The 20,330-nt window shown below is 35.7% G+C and overlaps 3 protein-coding genes across 6 annotated transcripts; 2 read left to right on the top strand and 1 right to left on the bottom strand.

Annotated features, from left to right (window-relative positions):
• Positions 1-2,297: 2,297 nt before the first annotated feature.
• On the top strand, positions 2,298-10,960 carry LOC111777815 (ABC transporter G family member 31). Its single transcript, XM_023657535.2, has 24 exons — positions 2,298-2,756; positions 3,157-3,277; positions 3,375-3,463; positions 3,887-3,971; positions 4,729-4,891; positions 4,985-5,061; positions 5,170-5,314; positions 5,418-5,719; positions 5,799-6,080; positions 6,176-6,492; positions 6,580-6,740; positions 6,827-6,930; positions 7,019-7,175; positions 7,255-7,320; positions 7,405-7,538; positions 7,756-8,088; positions 8,179-8,469; positions 8,570-8,653; positions 9,240-9,373; positions 9,449-9,676; positions 9,758-9,929; positions 10,006-10,093; positions 10,172-10,338; positions 10,423-10,960. The coding sequence occupies exons 1-24, from the start codon at positions 2,410-2,412 to the stop codon at positions 10,687-10,689; spliced, it is 4,314 nt and encodes a 1,437-aa protein (XP_023513303.2). The 5' UTR covers positions 2,298-2,409; the 3' UTR covers positions 10,690-10,960.
• Positions 10,961-11,360: 400 nt separating this feature from the next.
• On the top strand, positions 11,361-17,460 carry LOC111777513 (smr (Small MutS Related) domain-containing protein). Of its 4 annotated transcripts, none has more exons than XR_015412036.1 (12): positions 11,361-12,156; positions 13,150-13,175; positions 13,325-13,441; positions 13,571-13,656; positions 13,856-14,088; positions 14,242-14,315; positions 14,394-14,450; positions 14,700-14,767; positions 14,851-14,957; positions 15,102-15,167; positions 15,470-15,540; positions 15,660-15,729. XR_015412036.1 is itself a non-coding variant. In XM_087118338.1 (12 exons), exons 1-12 carry the CDS (start codon positions 11,622-11,624, stop codon positions 17,068-17,070), a joined length of 1,509 nt encoding a protein of 502 aa, XP_086974464.1. In that variant the 5' UTR covers positions 11,362-11,621; the 3' UTR covers positions 17,071-17,460. The 4 variants fall into 4 exon arrangements, 3 of the variants coding, with proteins under 3 accessions (XP_086974464.1, XP_086974465.1, XP_023512926.2); XM_087118338.1 differs by lacking the exon at positions 15,102-15,167 and adding an exon at positions 17,055-17,460 and having other exon boundaries at positions 11,362-12,156; positions 15,660-15,778; XM_087118339.1 differs by lacking the exon at positions 15,102-15,167 and adding an exon at positions 16,112-16,254 and having other exon boundaries at positions 11,362-12,156; positions 15,660-15,778.
• A 104-nt stretch (positions 17,461-17,564) lies between these two features.
• ROC7 (rotamase CYP 7) lies at positions 17,565-19,854 on the bottom strand. Its single transcript, XM_023656706.2, has 7 exons — positions 19,699-19,854; positions 19,360-19,438; positions 18,768-18,815; positions 18,654-18,677; positions 18,101-18,283; positions 17,931-18,006; positions 17,565-17,846 (listed from the first exon to the last, which is right to left on the bottom strand). The coding sequence occupies exons 1-7, from the start codon at positions 19,762-19,764 to the stop codon at positions 17,708-17,710; spliced, it is 615 nt and encodes a 204-aa protein (XP_023512474.2). The 5' UTR covers positions 19,765-19,854; the 3' UTR covers positions 17,565-17,707.
• Positions 19,855-20,330: the final 476 nt, after the last annotated feature.

Genomic DNA, 20,330 nt, shown 5'->3' on the forward strand with positions numbered 1-20,330 from the left:
TTTATCTTCTTTTTTTCTTTTTAAAAAAATAGTATTAACCTTTAATTTTGAGTAATTTGGGGATCGTATCGTCTCTGAGTTCCCGTCTTTACTTTTATCTATATTTGCAAGTGTTCGGGTCAACTCAACTTATTTCACGGGACAACTCGTATGACTTTTTTAGATTTGGGTACCAAAATAATATTCTATGATTAGTTATTGAGTTGATATAAGTAAATTTGAAGTTCAAATCCTAGAAGCGATATTAAAAATAAGTTTGTGTGTAATTTTGCATCTTCCTTATATTGGAAAAGGGTGACAATACACGAAACCGATCATGAATAGTATGTTTGTAACAACCGGGACACAATATTTCAAATGAAAGCCTTTATTGGTTCTTTATTAACACCGTTTTGAGCACAACAATTATCACTCTCGAACATAACATTACATTGTTAGATAGCTGTTACTCGAGCATTTGCACATCTGTATTCTTTGCCTCGAACCTCCATTCATACAACCCGACCCTTCGAAGGAAAAAAAAAATACTATAAATAACCAAAATATACACAAATTCCTACAAATTTTGATTACATGGCTTACCAAAAATAAAAAAGAATGTGAATATATAAATACCGATTTTAGGAAATAATTTTAATAATATATACATAGATGGAAGGTTTGTTTCAGAGGTTACTTGTTTGACAGATGGGTTCTTGCGTGCATGTGACCACGTACGTCTCTTAAATGAAGCTTACATACATCGTTACTTTCCAATAATACCCCTCGATTTTCTCCCTTTTTTTTATTTTTTCTTTTTCAGGGAAATTATTGTTACGTAACTGAATACGTAATCGCTTAGAAAATTTCGAAATTCATACTTCTTCTACTATTTCCAAATATATACATGGGAAGGCGGACTAAGGACAGAAACGTAAATGACCGTGAAAACTATAATTTATATTTCAAACCTCGAATAAAACCTCTCCTTTAACCAGATTTAATCACGCTTAGATTTTTTGTCGTGTAAATTAAATAGATATATCATTTTGTTCATAGAAATCATCGATAGTTATAAATACGTTAACATGCAATGCTTCTCATTAAATTCCTCCAAAATAAAGAAAATTTAAAAAATCATTTACTTATTTCTTTTCTTTTTTATGACATATTATTGGGTATGGTAGCAACCCATGTTCATAAAAAGATTATCTTTACTTAGAAAAAATAAATAAATTATTGGCTTATGGGTTATTATTATTATTCTTATTTATTATATTTTTCAAAAAATTTATGGGATTGGCCTAATTAGTCGGTGGATTTCATCGTCATAATTATTTTTTATTCCATAATTTTAAAAGCAAATTAGAAGAATTTTTTTTTTAATTTCACATAATTTTTTAGAGAATTAAAGTGAAATAATAGAATATTTAAAATAATAGTAATTTTAAAAGTAAATTATCTCCAAATCACTCACCAAAATTACTCAAGGTTAATTAAGATATTTTAAAGTCTTCCAAAATAAATCCAAAAATGGTCCAACACTGCCATTTTTTAATTAATGGTGATTTTAGATATTCAATTACCATATAAATTAAATAGTAGTATGGAAATAATTTACGAGTACTTTAACCCATACGCCTATATTTTAATGAGATTTTTTCTAAAAGCAAATCGTCTTAATAGCTTTGACGGTCTAAAAACACAATTTTTGGGCTATTACAAATGGTATCAGAGCTTGACACTAGACTGTGTGCCAACGAGGACGTTGGACTCCAAAGAAAGTAGATTATGAGATCTCATATCCGTTGGAGAAGGGAACAAAAACCTCTCTCTAGCACACGCGTTTTAAAACCACGAGACTGGTTGCGATACGTACCGGGCCAAAGCTAATGGTATGTTTGAGCTATTATAGGGATTTTTATCACTTTTTCCCGCCCCCGTTTGTACTCATCGGGAAAAATGCACGTTCATCGTCGAGAAAACCTAATTATAAAATTTTGTAGAGAATGCTTTTGATTTTGACTTTACAATTGTAACACGTTTTAAAAAATGGAAAATATTAGTTGTTTTTTTTTTTTTTTTTTTTTTTTATTAATTTATTTTATGAGCATAAATAAAAATTTCTGCCGGTATGGATGGGAAAGGAGAAATTTGTTGGTTTTACTGTAATACACGTGTCAATAGCTGGAAAGATGACAACGCAACAGATTTCCAGAAAGGGGTAGTTTGGTAATTTCACACTCTACTCAATTCGCGGCAACGAACTCATCGTCCGTCACTTCGTCTCTTCCATTCGCAAATAAATAGCGTTAACTTGATCTGTAAGCCAATCTCCGTCTGTCTTCTGCCTCCGGTGCTGCGCTTGAGGTCTCAAACAGCGATAACCGGAGGGCGAACGCCAGAAGATTTGAATCTGTATTTTCTTTAATGGCCGCTTCTAATGGAAGTGAGTACTTTGAATTGGAGATCAATGCGACCGATCAGTCGTTTTCGAGACCGTCCAATGCCGAATTAGTGGCAAGGGATGCGCAGGAGCTTTTATGGGCGGCGATTGAGAGGTTGCCGTCTCAGAAACAGTCGAACTTCGCATTGTTAACGCGTAATCCGTCGGAGATCTCTGCCTCCGAAAGCGACGACGGGTTTAAGAGAACGGAAACCATCGACGTACGGAAGCTCAATAAGAGCAAACGCGAACTCGTTGTCAAGAAGGCATTGGCAACAGAGGATCAAGATAATTTCAACTTGCTTTCTGGAATTAAAGAACGCCTCGATAGGTGATCGCCATTGAAATTATTTTATTTCTGATAAATCTCTCTTGAAAACTTTTGATTAGCGCCTGTTTAATTTCGTTAGGTTTTTGTTGATCATCTCTGGATTTTCTTTAGTTGTTTGAAGAACGATTCCTCATTGTGATTAGGAAAACCGTCATAAATTCGCGGTACCTGAAAACCTGGTCACATGTGATGCTAAAAATTTGACGAACGTGATTCGCGGATTTGTGATAACTTTTTAGCGCCTTACTTGATGTTCGATTTAGAAGCAGAGATGAATGTTCTTCCGATTCTTGATTAATTTTCTACTTGCGCTTCTTGATCTTTCATTTTCGTTATAATTATTTTTATCGAATTCATCTGATAGTAATTTTACTTTCATTCACGTTTCTAATCACGCTAGGGCTGGAGTGGCGATTCCTAAGGTTGAAATTAGATTTCAGAACCTGAAAGTGAGCGCGGATGTGCAAGTCGGTTCCAGATCTCTGCCCACTTTAATAAATTATACATACGACGTGATAGAGGTTACAACAGTTTCTTTTTAACCAATTCTGTTTAATCTTTGGCTCAATTCGTTTCTTCCGTTCATGCTTCCTCTTAATAATTTTAACGTTAATGCAGAGTATTCTATCGAGTTTGAGAATTACGAAAAGCAAAAGACATCCATTAACAATTTTGAACGACGTCACTGGCGTAGTGAAACCAGGAAGGTTAGATAAAATTGTTTTTTAAGAGTAACTATTTAGTTATGAATTTTTAGAACTATAAATTTACCCAATATTCAAAATTTTATAGATTAATTTTTAAAATTTTTTAGTATGGGAATGGATAAAATAGTTTATAAGAGTTAAATTACCTATTTAGTTACTATAAATTTACACAATATTTAAAATTACATAGATTAATTTTTAAAATCTTTTAATATGCCAATGAATTATTAATCTCAAAATTGAAAATTTACGGGAAGTTACTTTATCCCCTAAATAGAAGTTTAAAAGCTTATTATATATATATATTTGTATTTTTTTAATAATTAATAATGTTAACTTAAAACAAATAGAAACAAAGTGATTTATTCATGGTAATTTATTTATGGTAAGAAAAATGATTTAAAATGTTTAATGAAAATCTAGGATGACATTGCTCTTGGGGCCTCCGGGTTCGGGAAGATCCACCTTGCTAAAAGCCCTTGCAGGCAAACTTGATAGGAATTTAAAGGTACATACTTTGTATTTATTGTACACGAGGCTAAACCTTTTTTGGTTGGGTTTTTTTATTTAATTTATTTTACTTATTATTATTATTATTATTATTATTGGTTGGTTTAGAATACTAGAATGTTTTAACAATGGAAAATTATAAAATAAAAATTGTCACATCAATTTTCATTTAAATAAAATAGCTATTTTTTTCCCCTTAATATACTAAAAAGTCCCTGATATTTTATAAAATTTTAAATTTATCATTAATCATTTAAAAATTTCAATTAAATCTTATCCAAATAATTGTCATAGGATATATCATCATGTTACTATAAAAGCAAAATTTTGTTGATGAGCGGAATTATGTGGATGATTTCACTTAATCTACGGCCATCTAACTGGCATGTTTATGTACTCAATTAATTAATTGTTTTTTTTTCTTCTATTTTTTTAACGGTATCTAATTTAAAAATTTAAGTGTTAAGGGCAAATTTAAAAACTTTAAAAGATTAAGTAACTAATTCATAATTTTTTTTTAGAATGGCAATGTTATATAACTTTTTTTTAAACTAAAAACGTTACATTATTTCAAAATCAATTACCAAATTATTACTAAGTTAAAAGAATTAAGAGTGTTGAGCTCAATTTTGTTATTTCAGCTAATTTCTTTACAGATTTTTTTTTTTAAAATAATGAATTAGCCTTATATTTTAATTTTTTATTATATATCTGAACTTAACGGATCCTCATTGATTTGTCATTTTTCCTACTAGAAAACTGGTAACATTACTTATAATGGACATCAGCTTGATGAGTTCTGTGTTCAAAGAACCTCTGCATACATTAGTCAATCAGATAATCACCTAGCAGAATTGACTGTACGAGAAACTTTGGACTTTGCAGCTAGATGCCAAGGTGCAAGCGAAGGCTTTGCAGGTTTGTATAGAGCAACATAGTTCATAGCTTTAGCTTGGTTATTTCATTACGGTACAACCAAATTGGTTTCTTTACTTCTCTCTTTTGTTGTAGAATATATAAAAGAGCTGTCTCACTTGGAGAAAGAGAGGAAAATACGGCCTAGTCCGGATATTGATGCATTCATGAAGGTCCTTATCTGATTTTATGTAGCACTATCATTATGGAGACTCATTATAGAGATTTGAACCTCCTAACTTAAAAGAAAGTATTTTAATCTTGTAATTTTCCTTTTTCAGGCGTCATCTGTTAGTGGTAAAAAGCATAGTATTTTAACAGACTACATTTTAAAAGTGCTCGGTCTCGACGTATGCTCAGAGACACTGGTTGGCAATGACATGGTTAGGGGTGTCTCTGGTGGGCAAAGAAAAAGAGTCACTTCAGGTCTCTTTACTAATGAACTTTAGTGAAGAATAATTCATTCAACGACTTCACTGTATTTCAGCTACTCGACAATTGTTACTAAGTTAAACTTCTTTTGGCACAGGGGAAATGATTGTTGGGCCAAGAAAAACGCTTCTTATGGATGAGATATCTACAGGACTTGATAGCTCAACAACTTATCAAATTGTCAAATGTTTGAGAAACTTTGTTCATCAAATGGAGGCTACAGTCTTGATGGCTCTTTTACAACCTGCTCCCGAGACATTTGAACTGTTTGATGATCTTATATTATTATCGGATGGTCATCTCGTGTATCAAGGCCCTCGAGAAGAGGTGTTAGGCCTTTTCGAGTCATTGGGTTTTAAGTTACCACCTCGTAAGGGAGTTGCTGATTTTCTACAAGAGGTATTTTACATGATCATGTTTTTAAATTAGTAAATTGACATTTTATTGCATTTAATTTGGCTAACTTGTTTTGTGGCAGGTCACGTCTAAAAAGGATCAAGCCCAATATTGGGCTGATTCTTCTCGGCCATATACATATATTTCTGTTCCCGAATTTGCTCAAGCATTCAAAAATTCCAAAGTTGGGAAGTCTTTGGAGTCCAATTTTAATCCTCCATTTGATAAATCATTAAGTCATCCTTCAGCTTTGGCTAAAACAAAATTTGCTGTCTCAAGTAGTGAACTCGTTAAAGCTTGCTTTTTCCGAGAAATTCTTTTGATGAAGAGGCATAGTTTTCTATATATCTTTAGAACATGTCAGGTATTTAATTTTTTTTTTTTTTTTTTTTTTTACTATTAATGTTTTGGAATCATTATATTTTTCTAACTCATTATTTCCATACATATGTTACGTAGGTTGCATTCGTTGGATTTGTTACATGCACAATGTTTTTAAGAACAAGATTGCACCCGACAGATGAAATAAATGGCAGCCTCTATCTGTCTTGCCTATTTTTTGGATTAGTGCATATGATGTTTAATGGATTTTCTGAGTTACCTCTTATGATATCTCGACTACCCGTCTTTTACAAGCAAAGAGATAACTTGTTTCACCCTTCTTGGACGTGGTCTATGAGTAGCTGGGTTTTGCGTGTGCCTTATTCAGTACTTGAAGCCGTCGTGTGGTCTTGTGTTGTTTATTATACGGTTGGGTTTGCCCCTAGTGCTGGAAGGTACCTCATCTAAGTTTTTTCAATCGCTTGAAATGCAACTAGTTTTCCTTCTGTGTTACTCATCAGCCTACTTCGAATTGATTTCAGGTTTTTCCGCTTCATGTTCCTACTCTTTTCAGTTCATCAAATGGCTATAGGTCTTTTCCGTCTGATGGCAGCTATAGCTAGAGATATGGTAGTTGCCAATACATTTGGTTCAGCAGCCTTGTTAGTTATATTTTTACTCGGTGGATTTATCATACCAAAAGGTAAGGCTTACATTTGTTTGTGGAGAAAAAAGAAAATTTGCTTAAACTACAATCCTAATTTGGATATACGATCATATTTTTTTTAGATATGATTAAGCCCTGGTGGTCTTGGGCTTTTTGGGTGTCCCCACTGACTTATGGGCAACGTGCTCTTTCTGTCAACGAGTTTACTGCCACTAGGTGGATGGAGGTATGATACAATTACAATTACAATTACTTATGTTCTTTCCCTTTGAAACTTAGTTCAATTTTAATGTATATTACTGAAATATTTACAGAAATCTAGAACTGGAAATGGAACCGTTGGATACAATGTTCTCCATGCATATAGCATGCCTAGTAGTGATTCCTGGTACTGGCTGGGTGTTGGTGTGCTGTTGGTTTATGCAATTTTTTTCAATAGTTTGGTGACTCTGGCTTTAGCTCACCTCCACCGTAAGTAAATAATAATCTTTTTTAAAAATATATTTTTATTCATAGATGATAAAACTCTCTGTCTTTTCATTGTCTACAGCGCTAAGAAAAGCCCAGACTGTAATCCTAGCTGATACCAATGAAGCTGATTCTACTGCAAACAATCGTCAGTCATAATTTCTGTTCACATATGTATGCCTCATGAATTGGGCTTATTTCTTAATCCTCTTGAATCTATCTGCATCTGCAGGGGTTGAACAAGTTCCGAATTCAAGTCAAACATCTCCTCATGCTGACAGGAAAGGGAAAAAGGGAATGATTCTGCCATTCCAACCATTAACAATGACTTTTCACAATGTTAATTATTTTGTGGATACTCCCAAGGTTAGCTTCAAATTTAAATTTGTGTGTCTATGCCTTCTAATATTAGCAATCCCTTGTCGAGAATCGTTGGGAGCAAGTAAGGAATATGTCTCTATTGGTATGAGGCCTTTTGGGGGAACGCCCAAAGCAAAACTATGAGAGTTTATGCTCAAGTGGACAATATCATTCTATTGTGGAGAGTCGTGATTCTTAAAACTTTTATCCAATTTATTTCCAGGAAATGAGGCAGCAAGGAATACCCGAAAAGAAATTGCAACTTTTATCAAATGTGAGCGGTGTATTTTCACCGGGGGTTCTTACAGCATTAGTTGGGTCAAGCGGAGCAGGAAAAACTACATTGATGGATGTTCTTGCCGGTAGAAAAACGGGTGGATACATTGAAGGTGAAATTAAGATATCAGGCTTTCCAAAAGAGCAACGCACTTTTGCTAGAATATCAGGGTACGTAGAGCAAAATGATATACATTCCCCTCAAGTAACAGTTGAGGAAAGTCTTCAATTTTCATCCTCTTTACGTCTTCCTAAAGAAATCAGCCAGAAGAAACGAAAGGTACAAACATTTTGACTTTCATTACATTCTTTTTTACAGTTTTTCCATCGCCCAAATGACCCAAATGCTATTTTTAATGCACGTTTTCAGGAGTTTGTTGAAGAAGTTATGAGTTTAGTGGAGCTTGATACTCTTAGGCATGCATTGGTCGGTATGCCAGGTAGTACTGGTTTATCAACGGAGCAGAGAAAACGCCTAACAATTGCAGTGGAGCTTGTTGCAAATCCTTCCATCATCTTCATGGACGAACCTACTTCTGGACTTGATGCTCGGGCTGCAGCCATTGTAATGCGAACCGTTCGTAACACAGTCGATACAGGACGAACTGTTGTTTGTACAATTCATCAACCCAGCATCGACATATTTGAAGCATTCGATGAGGTTAGACGCTAAACCCTCTATGTTATTATATAGTTATTGCTCGGTCAACTGTTTTTCACCGTTGGATGTAGAGAGAGATAATGATAGACTTTTTTTGCAGTTACTTCTAATGAAACGAGGAGGACGAGTTATATATGGAGGAAAGCTAGGAACACATTCGCAAATAATGATAGACTATTTTGAGGTAAGATTACATCAAATCTATACACGTTACACCTGTTAGACGAACACGACTCTCCACAATGGTATGATATTATCCACTTTGAGCAAAGCCAGTGGCTTTGCTTTGGGTTTCCCCAAAAGGCCTCAAACCAATGGAGTTAGTATTCCTCACTTATAAACCCATGATCATTCCCTAAATTAGTCGATGTGGGACTTCCATCATCCAACACCTCCCCTCGAACAAAGTGCGCCTCCCCTTAATCGAGGCTCGACTCCTTTGGAGTCTTAGTCATTTTTGACTGCCTTCGAGGAGGGGCTTGGCTCCTTTTCTTTAGGAGTTCTTTGTTCGATATTTGAGGATTTGAGGATTTATCAATCTATTGGCACGACTAAGTTTAGGGCATGGCTCTGATACCATGTTAGACGAACACGACTCTCCACAATGGTATGATATTGTCCACTTTGAGCATAAGCTCTCATGGCTTTGCTTTGGGTTTCCCCAAAAGGCCTCAAACCAATGGAGTTAGTATTCCTCACTTATAAACCCATGATCATTCCCTAAACCATCTTATTGGCTCAAATAATATTAATGTTCGCATCATTATTAGGGAATTGGTGGAATATCTCCAATACCAGAGTCTTACAATCCAGCTACTTGGATGCTTGAGGTCACGACACCCGCTGCTGAGCAGAGAATTGGCAGAGATTTTGCCGACATATATAGAAACTCCGACCAATACAGGTGTGCTTGTTATCTTATTACATGATATTTTGGCTTCTTTTTTGGTACAACATCTAGACATTTTTCTTTGCGTAGGAACGTGGAAACTTCCATCAAGCAATTTAGTGTTCCCCAAGATGGTGAAGAGCCACTTAAGTTCAATTCCACCTACTCCCAAACCACATTATCCCAATTCCTCATTTGCCTTTGGAAGCAAAGACTTGTTTATTGGAGGAGTCCCCAATACAATGTCATGAGATTATGTTTCACCGCCATAAGTGCACTAATCTTTGGTTCTGCCTTCTGGGATATCGGTATGAAAAGGTAAAATTCTCTCTTTTTCTTAAACAAAAAACAAATTGTAGCATTCATATCAAATTAATGGCGCAATGAAATGTTGGACAGGAATTCAACTCAACAACTGCTTGTTGTAATGGGAGCGTTGTACTCCGCATGCCTGTTCCTTGGAGTTAATAACGCTTCTTCTGTACAACCAATCGTTTCAATTGAGAGAACCGTATTCTACCGTGAGAAAGCAGCAGGAATGTATTCTCCAATTGCTTACGCATTTGCACAGGTAAAACCAATTCCATTTATGCATCATAATGTTGGATGGATGAATGGATCCGATCCTTAACAATCCTTAATAACAGGGTTTAGTGGAGGTTCCATACATTTTCACGCAGACCATATTGTTTGGTGTCATCACATATTTCATGGTTAATTTTGAAAGAAATGCGGGTGAGTAGACTACTTTAGAGCACTCTTTTAATGCCTCTATTACCCTTCTGTGATCAAACTCTGCTTGGAAATTTGCAGGGAAGTTCTTTCTTTATCTGCTCTTCATGTTCTTGACCTTCACGTATTTCACCTTTTATGGTATGATGGCGGTGGGGTTGACTCCTTCGCAGCAAATGGCGGCGGTTGTCTCTTCTGCATTCTACTCTCTCTGGAATCTTCTCTCCGGCTTTCTCGTTCCAAAACCAGTAAGCAAGTTTAATTCTCTACATAATATAGAATTGTTGATATCTTGTTCTAATACACAAAATACACAACCAAAATGTTACCAGAACATTCCGGGATGGTGGATTTGGTTCTACTACATCTCACCGGTGGCCTGGACATTGAGGGGTATTATAACCTCACAGCTTGGTGACGTGGAAACCATAATAGTTGGACCAGGTTTCAAGGGGTCTGTGAAGGAATACTTGGAATCAAGCTTGGGGTATGGGCCTGGTATGGTCGGAGTTTCGGTTGCGGTGCTCATTGCCTTCATCCTCGTTTTCTTTTCCGTCTTTGCTCTCTCCGTCAAAGTCATCAATTTTCAGAGGAGATAAGATAGGAAACCCATTTACATACATACATATATATTTATATATATATATTCAGGGGAGTTCAGATAGGAAAGCCATTTATATATATAGATATCTATATATATGTCCGTATTTTCAGAGGAGATAAGATAGGAAAGCCATTTTTATATATATATATTTTCAGCGGCTATAAGATAGGGAAGCCATATATATAATATATATATATGTGTGCTTTCAAATTGAGATCATTGTATTTTCATTTATTTATATTTATATCAAATTATATTTAATTTAATTTATCATTGCCTAAATAATAACAGTAGTAATAAATCCTAGCTCGAGCATAATTTATCATTCTGGGTTTCAATATAGATGTTCACACTTGAACCCTTTTAAAAAGTTATTTTCCGTATTCTTTATGAGTTTATTGCTTCATTAACCCACACGTGTCAGCTTTTTTAGTCGGACTTTATTTCTTAGTCTGTGCTTTATTTGGTAATAAAGTATCAAACTTCTCCTTCCAATTTTATATTTAAAAAGTTAAAAAAGATTTATCAACTTATTTGATATTTTTAAAAATTTAAGAATTTAATAACTATAAAAAAAAAAATTAAGAAAGTAATATGAAATTAGGATTTTAGGCTGTGTGTGTGGGAGAGGGGGTTGGTCTGTGGGCTATAAATATTAAATCTAATCGGCCGATTTACGTGTGACCATGGATAGAGATTCATCATTGACGTCAAAAACCAGTTCTCACGCTTTCAACCTCGCCCCCATTACCATCTACCACTTGTTTTCTCCCAATTCCTCGAACCTCCATCTCTATCCCCCTTCTACTACCTAATTAGGGTTCCCGATTTCTTCGATTTCTTGCCTCAGAGTTCTTCGGAACGCCACAAACTTCGTTCTCATTCCCGATTTTCGAGCTGTTTTTATAAATTCTAGCATCGGTTCCCATGAAGAACCCTAGGAATAGGAAGAAGAAGAAGAAGATCCCGGCGGCTTTGGAGCCGACCGCTGCTATTATTGTTGCCAAAGATGACATTAACGCCGTCGGCGCGGTGACCGAGGCGTTCTCGTCGGCTTCTTTGAACGATCCAGCAGCGAATGCTTCTCGTGAAGCTAGGGTCAGCTTGAACGAAGATGCTGATGCTTTTGATTCTGGCTTCGGCGACTGTATCGATGATCTGACAACGACTTCGTCGTCCAGCGCGATCACGGCTTCGTGTTCGAGTTCGTATTCTTCGGAGGATGTTTTAGATTATAAGGGTTATATGGGGAAGAAGCAGAAGCGGATCGTTGCTTCCACGGGAACAGTATCCACTGTTTTAGGGAAGGATTATGTTCGGTCGTCCTTGAAGAGAGATTCGAGGAATAAATTCATGGAGTTTGACCATGGCAACATTTCTCAACAGGAGGCGGAGCAGTTTCTTTGCTCCATGCTAGGAAACGAGTGTGAACTGAGCATGGCCGTCGTAAGAGATGTGCTCTGTAAGTACCGTTCATATTCCTCATATCTCTTTCCTTAACGCGCTAAAGTTTATGGGAGAAATATTTAGATGTAATGGTGTCTGAATGGAAAACGATGCTATTTTTCCAGCTTGACTCATATTTGTTCGATGCATTTTAATAACCTAAAAGTCATCCGCATATATCTGTAAATCGAGTAGATTATCTAATGTGTCGATGTAGGATAGATTATAAGTAAACTTTAACATACATATTGAACCATCTGAAGAACACGGGTTAGCCATTCACAACTCTGTAGGTTCCACAAAAGAGTTACAAAGATAAACAAGGAGATAACTAAAATTAAACTTGGCTCCCAAAAGGTTCACAATGTAAGGGTATGCATAACATTTTTTTTCCTACCTTGAGAGAAAGAATACAGACATCATATCAAGGTTGTAACTAAACCACATTGCAAATTTCAGGCTTCAATGCTCCAATTGGGAGAGAAGTTTCTAGGGAAAATATTTAGTTAGAACATCTTAAGGCTTGCAGTAGACAGAAAATGTCCACCTTGTTTTGGAGCCATTTGTAATCCCCATTGGCTTGGGGATGTACCCCTATTCCCATAGTTCCATTATTTCATTGCTAATGAAAAGTCGTCTCCTATAGAACAATTTTGGTAGAAAAAGGGTTGACGATCAAGTTATTATTAAGGTCGTCGGAAGAGGTGTGAGCTCTTTCCAAGTTTCATGTCCCTCGTTTGGGTGTCTATCTCAAACGACGTTTATAATTATCCTCTCGGTGTTACTATTATGGATTGGAGCCATTTTTCATCTCGTTAGGTTTTTAGGTGTATTTTGGATCTGTTTGTAGCCATTGTTTTTGTTTGCATGCCACCCAAACCTAATAAGATGGTATATGCCACCGGTAAACTTTCTCTTTTGGAGTTACTTTTTTGGTGTTTTTCATGTTGTAACAGACTTGGATATTAGCTTTGTCGGTTCCTTGACTAATCCAGTTTTGTCTCTGCAGGTCAATGTGGATATGATGTGGAGAAGGTACTGTGAGTTTTCTACTTCTGTATATTGATTTTCTTCTATAATATTGTATATATACTACATGAATATTTACTGTAGACATGCTAGATAACAATGTTTTTACTACCATGTTTTGTAATTCTAATTATGGGTTTTATCTAACTTCTCAGGCTTTAAATGTTTTACTTGATTTAGCTGCCCCTAGACAGTGTGGAAGTGATAGGTACTCATGTAATGGTGCTAACTTCGAACAAGATTTGAGATCTCCAGTTGAACAGATTGAAAATGTGAGGAAGATTTTTCCCCTTTTTGAAAAACCTTCTGCATTCAATCATGCAGATAAATATGCTTACTATGTGCTATATAATTTACACTCCTCTTTCTGAAATATGAAATCATTTGAATTTTGTGGACAGTCGATAGATCGTGCATCCGATTCTACCTCCTATTCGTCCGAAAGTGAATTTCAGGAGAGTATATGGTCGATTGCTGCTGGTTGTAGGTAATTTGGTTTTTTTATTACTGTTTCTGTATTTAACCTCAATGAATTGAACATATAGTAGTACCTTTGGGTTCAACCTGACCCATCTATCATTCTAAATGTCTTTGAGTTTTGAAGCGCCTGAAATCATCCTTGGACATTGCTCTGTATTTTGAACTCGCAAGGTCTCATTCAAATCAAAATCGTGTTTTAAAAATAGGAATGATGTGAAGGTTCTTGGTGGTTCCGAAGTCGAAGAATCACAGCCCTCAAGACGTATTGAATCTGAGCTCCCTCAGACATTGTTAGAGACTTTATTCAACGTTCCGAGAAGTCCTGAATATGAACCCAGCGCCATGAATTGGAGAAGTATGGTTAAGAAAATGCAATCTCTGGGACCTGCCATTGATGTCACTACCTTAAGTTGTGTCCAGGATACTTGTGACAATAAAGGTAATTTTGCAACTTCTTTATGTTATTTCTTTTGTATTATATACTCTTTCCATCCTGTCCTTTTCATCAATTATGTAAAGAAAATTGAATCCAGCTAAATTTGTTTGTTGAGATCTTCCTAACTTTAGCTACCAATTGTGTTCAATGTTACAGCTAAAGATGACTATCAGTTCTACAGGAAAAATGCAAATCAGCATTGGGATTCCGCGAAATCCTATTACCAGAAGGTAATATACTTTTAGTACTTTACAGGCTTTTAATATCGGAACGAGTTTAGACTTATATATGGTTGCATTTTTCTCTAGGCAACAACGACGTATACAAAAGGAGAACGCAGTTATGCATCTTACCTATCGGAGCAGGTTTGTTCGCGTCAAAACGAATCTGCGTAATTCCAGCACGTGCATGGTTCATTTTTCTGGCTTTTTTTGTGTGTGTAGATTTTCTTTGTTGAATCTGTTCTGGCTTGTCCATTTATTTTATGAACTTCTCAATTAAATTAAGCGGATAATTCAGAAATCTTTTAATCATCCTGTCCCTGTGAATGGTCAGTAAAATAACGTACATTTTGATGATAAGAACATATTCAGCTTAACCTATTGATTGTGCAGGGGAGAGCGCAAGCTAGACAGGCGCAGAAGGCTGATGACAAAGCAAGTCACAATATATTTATAGCCAGGTAATTCTATTGCTTAAAACTTAAAAGCTCGGCAATTTTCGTTTTTAAATGTGAAATTAAACAACCATTACTGATTGTTGCAGAAATAGGGAGATAGAGAATGTGATAACAATTGATTTGCATGGGCAACATGTGAAACAGGCAATGAGGCTTCTTAAAATGCACCTCCTATTTGGATCTTATGTTCCCTGTGAGTATACCACCTGCCAATACCTATGTTTTTATGCACTACTTCCTGGTTCACGATAAATTTTTATTTTCACTGTTTTGCTCACTATATATTTTTTTTTGTTTTGGAAAAAATCATTTTTACCCTCGTACTTGGCTCACTCAGTCAATTTTGACCTCATCTTTTCAAACTTCATCAAATTGAAACCTATACTTGAATAACTGGTGATGGGTGAGAAATTAGTACCCCCTCCACAAAACAAATTAGAAAATTCCCTTGGAACAAACTGATAGCTTACAAAACTTATGATAAATAACGTCCAACTCGATCAATTCACTCGATACCAACAAAAATACTTTCATCCAACTACCATATGTATTAAAAGAAAGATACGTAACTTAGTTTAGGGGGTAATAATTTTTCATACTCATTCAAGTTTGAGTTTGATTTGATAAAGTTGAACGTCAAAATTGACTGTGAGCCAAGTAGAGGGTTAAAAATGGGATTTTTTTTCTATGTATTTGCTATTGTAGCCATTCAGTCCCTGAGGGTTATCACCGGATGTGGATCTCATGGTGTAGGAAAATCAAAGCTGAAAACTTCGGTATGTGTTATATACTAAGCCTGGATGTTGTGGGTTTGGAGAATCATCTAATACTAACTTGGCATATGTTGTGTTGTTTGAGGGAATCATATAATATGTCAACATTTTCGATGGCGCAGGTAATCAAACTCCTAGAAAATGAGGGCATCAAATGGAGTGAAGAGAATCGGGGAACCATACTGATCAAGCTCAGTGGTTACAGAGAGTTTAACTTTCTGGATTCTCATAGCGATACCGAGTAAGACTTCTACTAATTCATTGAAATGTCCAACAACACATAAATGTATGTATGACACCTTGTTAGCGCATAACGCAATTGATCAAGGGAAGGGCATTGGAGCTCATTGTGTGAACATATAGAAAGTGGGTGTAGTTACACAGTTAGGCGAACAACTTATATTAGGCCTCTAATAAACCATAACTAGTGTATAACTCGTAGTTATGCCCCTACACCATTTTTCTTGCCCCCCCCCCCCCCCCCCCCCCCCCCCTTTTTTTTGTAAGTTTAATCGACAATCATTATGAAGAACAATAATTTATAAGATCCTTTTTTTTTTTTTCTGGAGGGCAGAGGGGTGGGTGGGTAGAAGATTTGGTCCATGGTGGTAGCGGTAAACTAAGTTGGCTTTTGCTGGTTGAATGGTCATGTATTGCCTTTGTTGTTGTACCCTGTAGTTCTCCCCCTCCTAATATATTTATGATTCTCTTTCTAGATCACTTTGATTGATAGATGCAATAGGAAAGGATAAGATGGCCCATTACCTGAGATTGGTTATATATAGATTGCATTATAACATTCCCATGCTTGATCAATTCAAGGATAATAATGAGTATAGTTTAATAGCCAAGGAATTCAAGAGGTTTTTTGAACTCAAGACTTTTTTATGAATCTATTTCTTTAAAATCAAGTAATCAGATTTGATCTCATGAGTCACGTGTGACCTATTATTTGAGTATTATTAGTCCTATTTAGTTTTGATTGTTAGTGAGCAATTTATTGAACAATGGGGTTTTTTTTATAATAATAATAGTCAAATATTTAGAAATGGAGTCTGATTTAAAACTTTTTCAAGGCTTCCAATTTGATAAGATTGCTATAAAATATGAAATAAAGTACAAAAATATTCTTGTCTAGTCTAGTTCACGTCTTTAAATTTTAAAATTTAATGAAACAGTAAAGTAATACAAGCCTTCATTACTCATCCGTATAAATATGTCAACCTTCATCCTTCTAGTCTTTTCTCCTTTTGTTGACCAGGGACTTTGTATATATACTTATCTCTTTCATATTGTGTTATTATGCAAACATTAAAATTGAGAAACAGATCACTTTTATAAAAATCTCAACCGCATAGGTCCACTCCTGTGGTTGATCTAACGGTCATGAATCCCTTAAATCCAATCGACCCCTGTGCTAATGAAAACCATCTCGACGACTCGAATTGTTCCGTCACATACAAAGTCGACCAGCAACGGAATCTGGAAAACCACTCTCATTTTACTTTCTATCTCAGCTACGGAAGACACTGAAACTCTGGGAGGAACTGAAACTCAGCCCGGGAGGAGCGAGTTGGAGGAACGAATGAAATCAGTAGACAGAAACGAAAGCATCTTGAGGAGCTTCGGTTCAATGAAGAATAAACGGCCAAAGTCAGAAAGGAAGGTCAGATGACAACGGGCGACGATTAAAGCAATATGGAGGTCTGGAATATTCTTAGCAAAAGCTTCCATCCAGTTCGTTAATCCAGCAGGTGAATGAAAATCTACTTCTGTAAAGAAGATGACAGAACTAGAGGACTGACAGAACGCAGACAGAACCGAGACGACGAAGGCGGCGACGATTCTCAGTTATTCTGTTTTTCCTCTAGGCTTTTTAAGACTTGTTCATGGCGAATAAGAAGTAAGAAGAATCTTTATGAAGTTTGATAGTGTCCATCATTAAAAGGTTAACAAGGTTTAAAATAAAGGATAATGTTAGCCGTCCAATTTCATTGAGTGTGGAAGATCACGAGAATAAAAGACACTAAACTCCGAACGTAAAACATTACTATAAATTAAGAGAGAATCCATTGAGCACCAAATCTATCGTAAACAGCATATAAAAAGGAAAAGAAGCAAACTATGTAATGCTTGGATAGAAAAATAAATGGCCACCTGTCCGTTGTCATCATAGAGGGAGTTCACCGCTGTCAGCGATCACAACTTTGCTCTTAGGTGTTCCGTTCTGACTTCCCTCAGCCTCGACTTTATATACCACGTCCATTCCAGACAACACCTTTCCAAATACAACGTGTCTACCATCCAACCTGTGTATCAAATTCTTACTCAAACCCATTGCCTTGTTTTTAGTGATCTAACAAGAAAATAACGTATGCCAGAGAGATATTTACCAGCTAGTTGTCACTGTAGTGATGAAAAATTGTGAACCATTTGAATCTGGACCAGCGTTTGCCATAGACAGAAGGCCTGCATATGTTATACATTGAGTCTTCAGTTTCCTACAATGTTTATGGAGACCATTTGAATGCCTTAACACGGAAGGGTATGGTTGATCCTTTACCTGGGCCAGTATGCTTCAGCTTGAAATTCTCATCAGCGAACTTCTCTCCATAGATTGATTCTCCACCTCTTCCATCGCCGTGGGTAAAATCTCCTCCTTGAATCATGAAGCTGGGAATAATCCTGTGGAACGCAGTGCCCTTGAAGTGTAGAGGCTTTCCGCTGTGCCCAACACCCTTCTCACCTGAAAATCGAAATCATAAAGAGTTGCTGAATCAGAGACCCAAAGATTAGGAAAATGTCCGAGTAACCATTGCATGCTGTAATAAAATCCATCTATTAAAACAGTGCCAGCTTTTTCCATAAAATCTATGAGGGCACTACGAGGGAAATGAAGTTAGAGCCTTACAGTAGGGCATCAAATTTATTTGACGGGATTACGAAGGAGGTGAAGTAGAGCCTTAGAAGAGGGCATATTTTGTACCACACGTTATTATGGCATCGGCAACTCGATTTAATATAATTGTTAAGAAGATCTCTATACTCTGACTTATATAGAGTAAATCCCCAAACTCTACTTGAGAATATAATTTAAATCAGAGTTATCTCCTTACCCGTGCATAGAGCTCGGAAATTTTCTGCAAAATCACACAAGAAAGAATAGTCAGGAATTAATTTGGTGTACGTAATCCAGCACTGATAGTCCTAACCACAAATAATTAACGTACCAGCGGTTTTAGGAACAGCCTTCCCGAAAAGTCCCATCTCGATTCGACCTGCAAGAGAGTTACCATCCAAATTTTAACATTGAGAATGCTCTAGTTAAAGAACCGCAACAAAATATATTCCGTTGAACTCTAAAGAGTGATGTCTGATGTCTCCGATTATAATTGCCTTAGCAGAAATGGGCGTTAAGCTTTCCTTTACATCCTTCGTTGTATCACTAGGCGCAAATATCATTCAAATAATATGACTGATGTCTCAAGTCCAGCCAATCGGGACAAACTATTGAGCATTATACAATTTACTATTATGGAAAATATGTCTATACATTATATCACGCTAAACACCATTTCATTACTGCATTAAGCATGTAAATCAGGTATGGCTTTACATTGTGACACCACAGAATAAACAATATGAATGTAGTTATATTTAACTAAAGTTAATTTAGGTTTATCAATGTTAAACTAAGAAAATGCGAAGTCGTTCTAGCAAAGAAATGGAAATCAAACGTGCCGCTGCACTCCATTCCTATTCTAATTCACACTATCAATTTAGACCAAAAAAAAGAAGAAAAAAAAAAAAAATCAACCATACCAGCAGCCTTCCCGTTGATTTCAATATCGAAGTAAACTTTGTTAGTCACTTCTTTCAGATTCCCCTTCGACTTCTTTGCCTGGAAGCATAAATTTCATAAATTAATTTTCTGCTTTCACTTTATAAATTTTATTCCCATTCCGATCCAAACGACTAAAACAAAACGTAAAGAACTAAAACCTCATTCTCGAACCACTATACGAAACCGGAATTCATTACAGATCTAGAACGCGTGAAAGATCGCAGAGAAATTAGCACTTCTTTAAAGCGTAGAAAAACCTGTCGCTAAAAAGCGATCCAATTACAACGAAAAATTTGAGAGTGATCGAGAATAATTACCTGGATTAGAGTTAGGGTTCCTAATAGGAGGAAAGTACATAACATGAATGGCGCCGTTTTCGCCATCTCCCCGGGAAAGTCTCACTCGAAGAAAACAAAAACCTTCACAAAGTACTCCGCGAAAGGGGAATCAATCGAAAAGAGAATCGAGAGAGAAATGGCATCCCAAGGCCTTTTATACCCAAATTCTCTGCTCGCGCAAAACGTGTAGTTGCTAACTTCATCCAATCCACTTATGCCACGTGTCGTCCTTTCTGCTCCCATTGGTTGAACAACTCCAGTTTGTTACTATAGGGAAGGAAAGTAATTTTTCGAATAGTTTCTTTTTTTAGATTAAAAAAATCAATATATATATATATATATTTTTTTTTTTTAATTATTCTAGGAAAACATTTATTTTGTTTTATTTTAAATATAAATAAATAAATAAAAATTACTAACAAATAATCTAAATTAATGCAATTATTAGTTTGTAATTTTAATTAGTGGTATAAATTAATTTTTCTCTTTTTTTTTTCTTTTATAAATTCCACAAGCTTAATCAAGCAATCCTTTGAAAGCAATAGAGTGGAATATTACAGCTTTTAAAAAATCAAATTGAAATTCTATTTTGAAGTGAATTTATTATATCA

This window comes from Cucurbita pepo, chromosome 16 (genome assembly GCF_057944985.1).
Source record: "Cucurbita pepo subsp. pepo isolate OVF chromosome 16, ASM5794498v1, whole genome shotgun sequence".
Lineage (NCBI taxonomy): Eukaryota > Viridiplantae > Streptophyta > Magnoliopsida > Cucurbitales > Cucurbitaceae > Cucurbita > Cucurbita pepo.

What these genes read in the sequence shown, in the direction of transcription:
- LOC111777513 (XM_087118338.1), top strand. Translation starts at nt 11,622, where the DNA reads ATGAAGAACCCTAGGAATAGGAAGAAGAAGAAGAAGATCCCGGCGGCT. An exon ending in CACAATATATTTATAGCCAG is followed by an intron (nt 14,768 to 14,850) that starts GTAATTCTATTG and finishes TGATTGTTGCAG; the next exon opens with AAATAGGGAGATAGAGAATG. An exon ending in AATCAAAGCTGAAAACTTCG is followed by an intron (nt 15,541 to 15,659) that starts GTATGTGTTATA and finishes TCGATGGCGCAG; the next exon opens with GTAATCAAACTCCTAGAAAA.
- LOC111777815 (XM_023657535.2), top strand. Translation starts at nt 2,410, where the DNA reads ATGGCCGCTTCTAATGGAAGTGAGTACTTTGAATTGGAGATCAATGCG. An exon ending in TCAGCCAGAAGAAACGAAAG is followed by an intron (nt 8,089 to 8,178) that starts GTACAAACATTT and finishes GCACGTTTTCAG; the next exon opens with GAGTTTGTTGAAGAAGTTAT. An exon ending in TGGGATATCGGTATGAAAAG is followed by an intron (nt 9,677 to 9,757) that starts GTAAAATTCTCT and finishes AATGTTGGACAG; the next exon opens with GAATTCAACTCAACAACTGC.
- ROC7 (XM_023656706.2), bottom strand. Translation starts at nt 19,764, where the DNA reads ATGGCGAAAACGGCGCCATTCATGTTATGTACTTTCCTCCTATTAGGA. An exon ending in GGCTGTTCCTAAAACCGCTG is followed by an intron (nt 18,678 to 18,767) that starts GTACGTTAATTA and finishes GTGATTTTGCAG; the next exon opens with AAAATTTCCGAGCTCTATGC. An exon ending in ACTACAGTGACAACTAGCTG is followed by an intron (nt 17,847 to 17,930) that starts GTAAATATCTCT and finishes TTTGATACACAG; the next exon opens with GTTGGATGGTAGACACGTTG.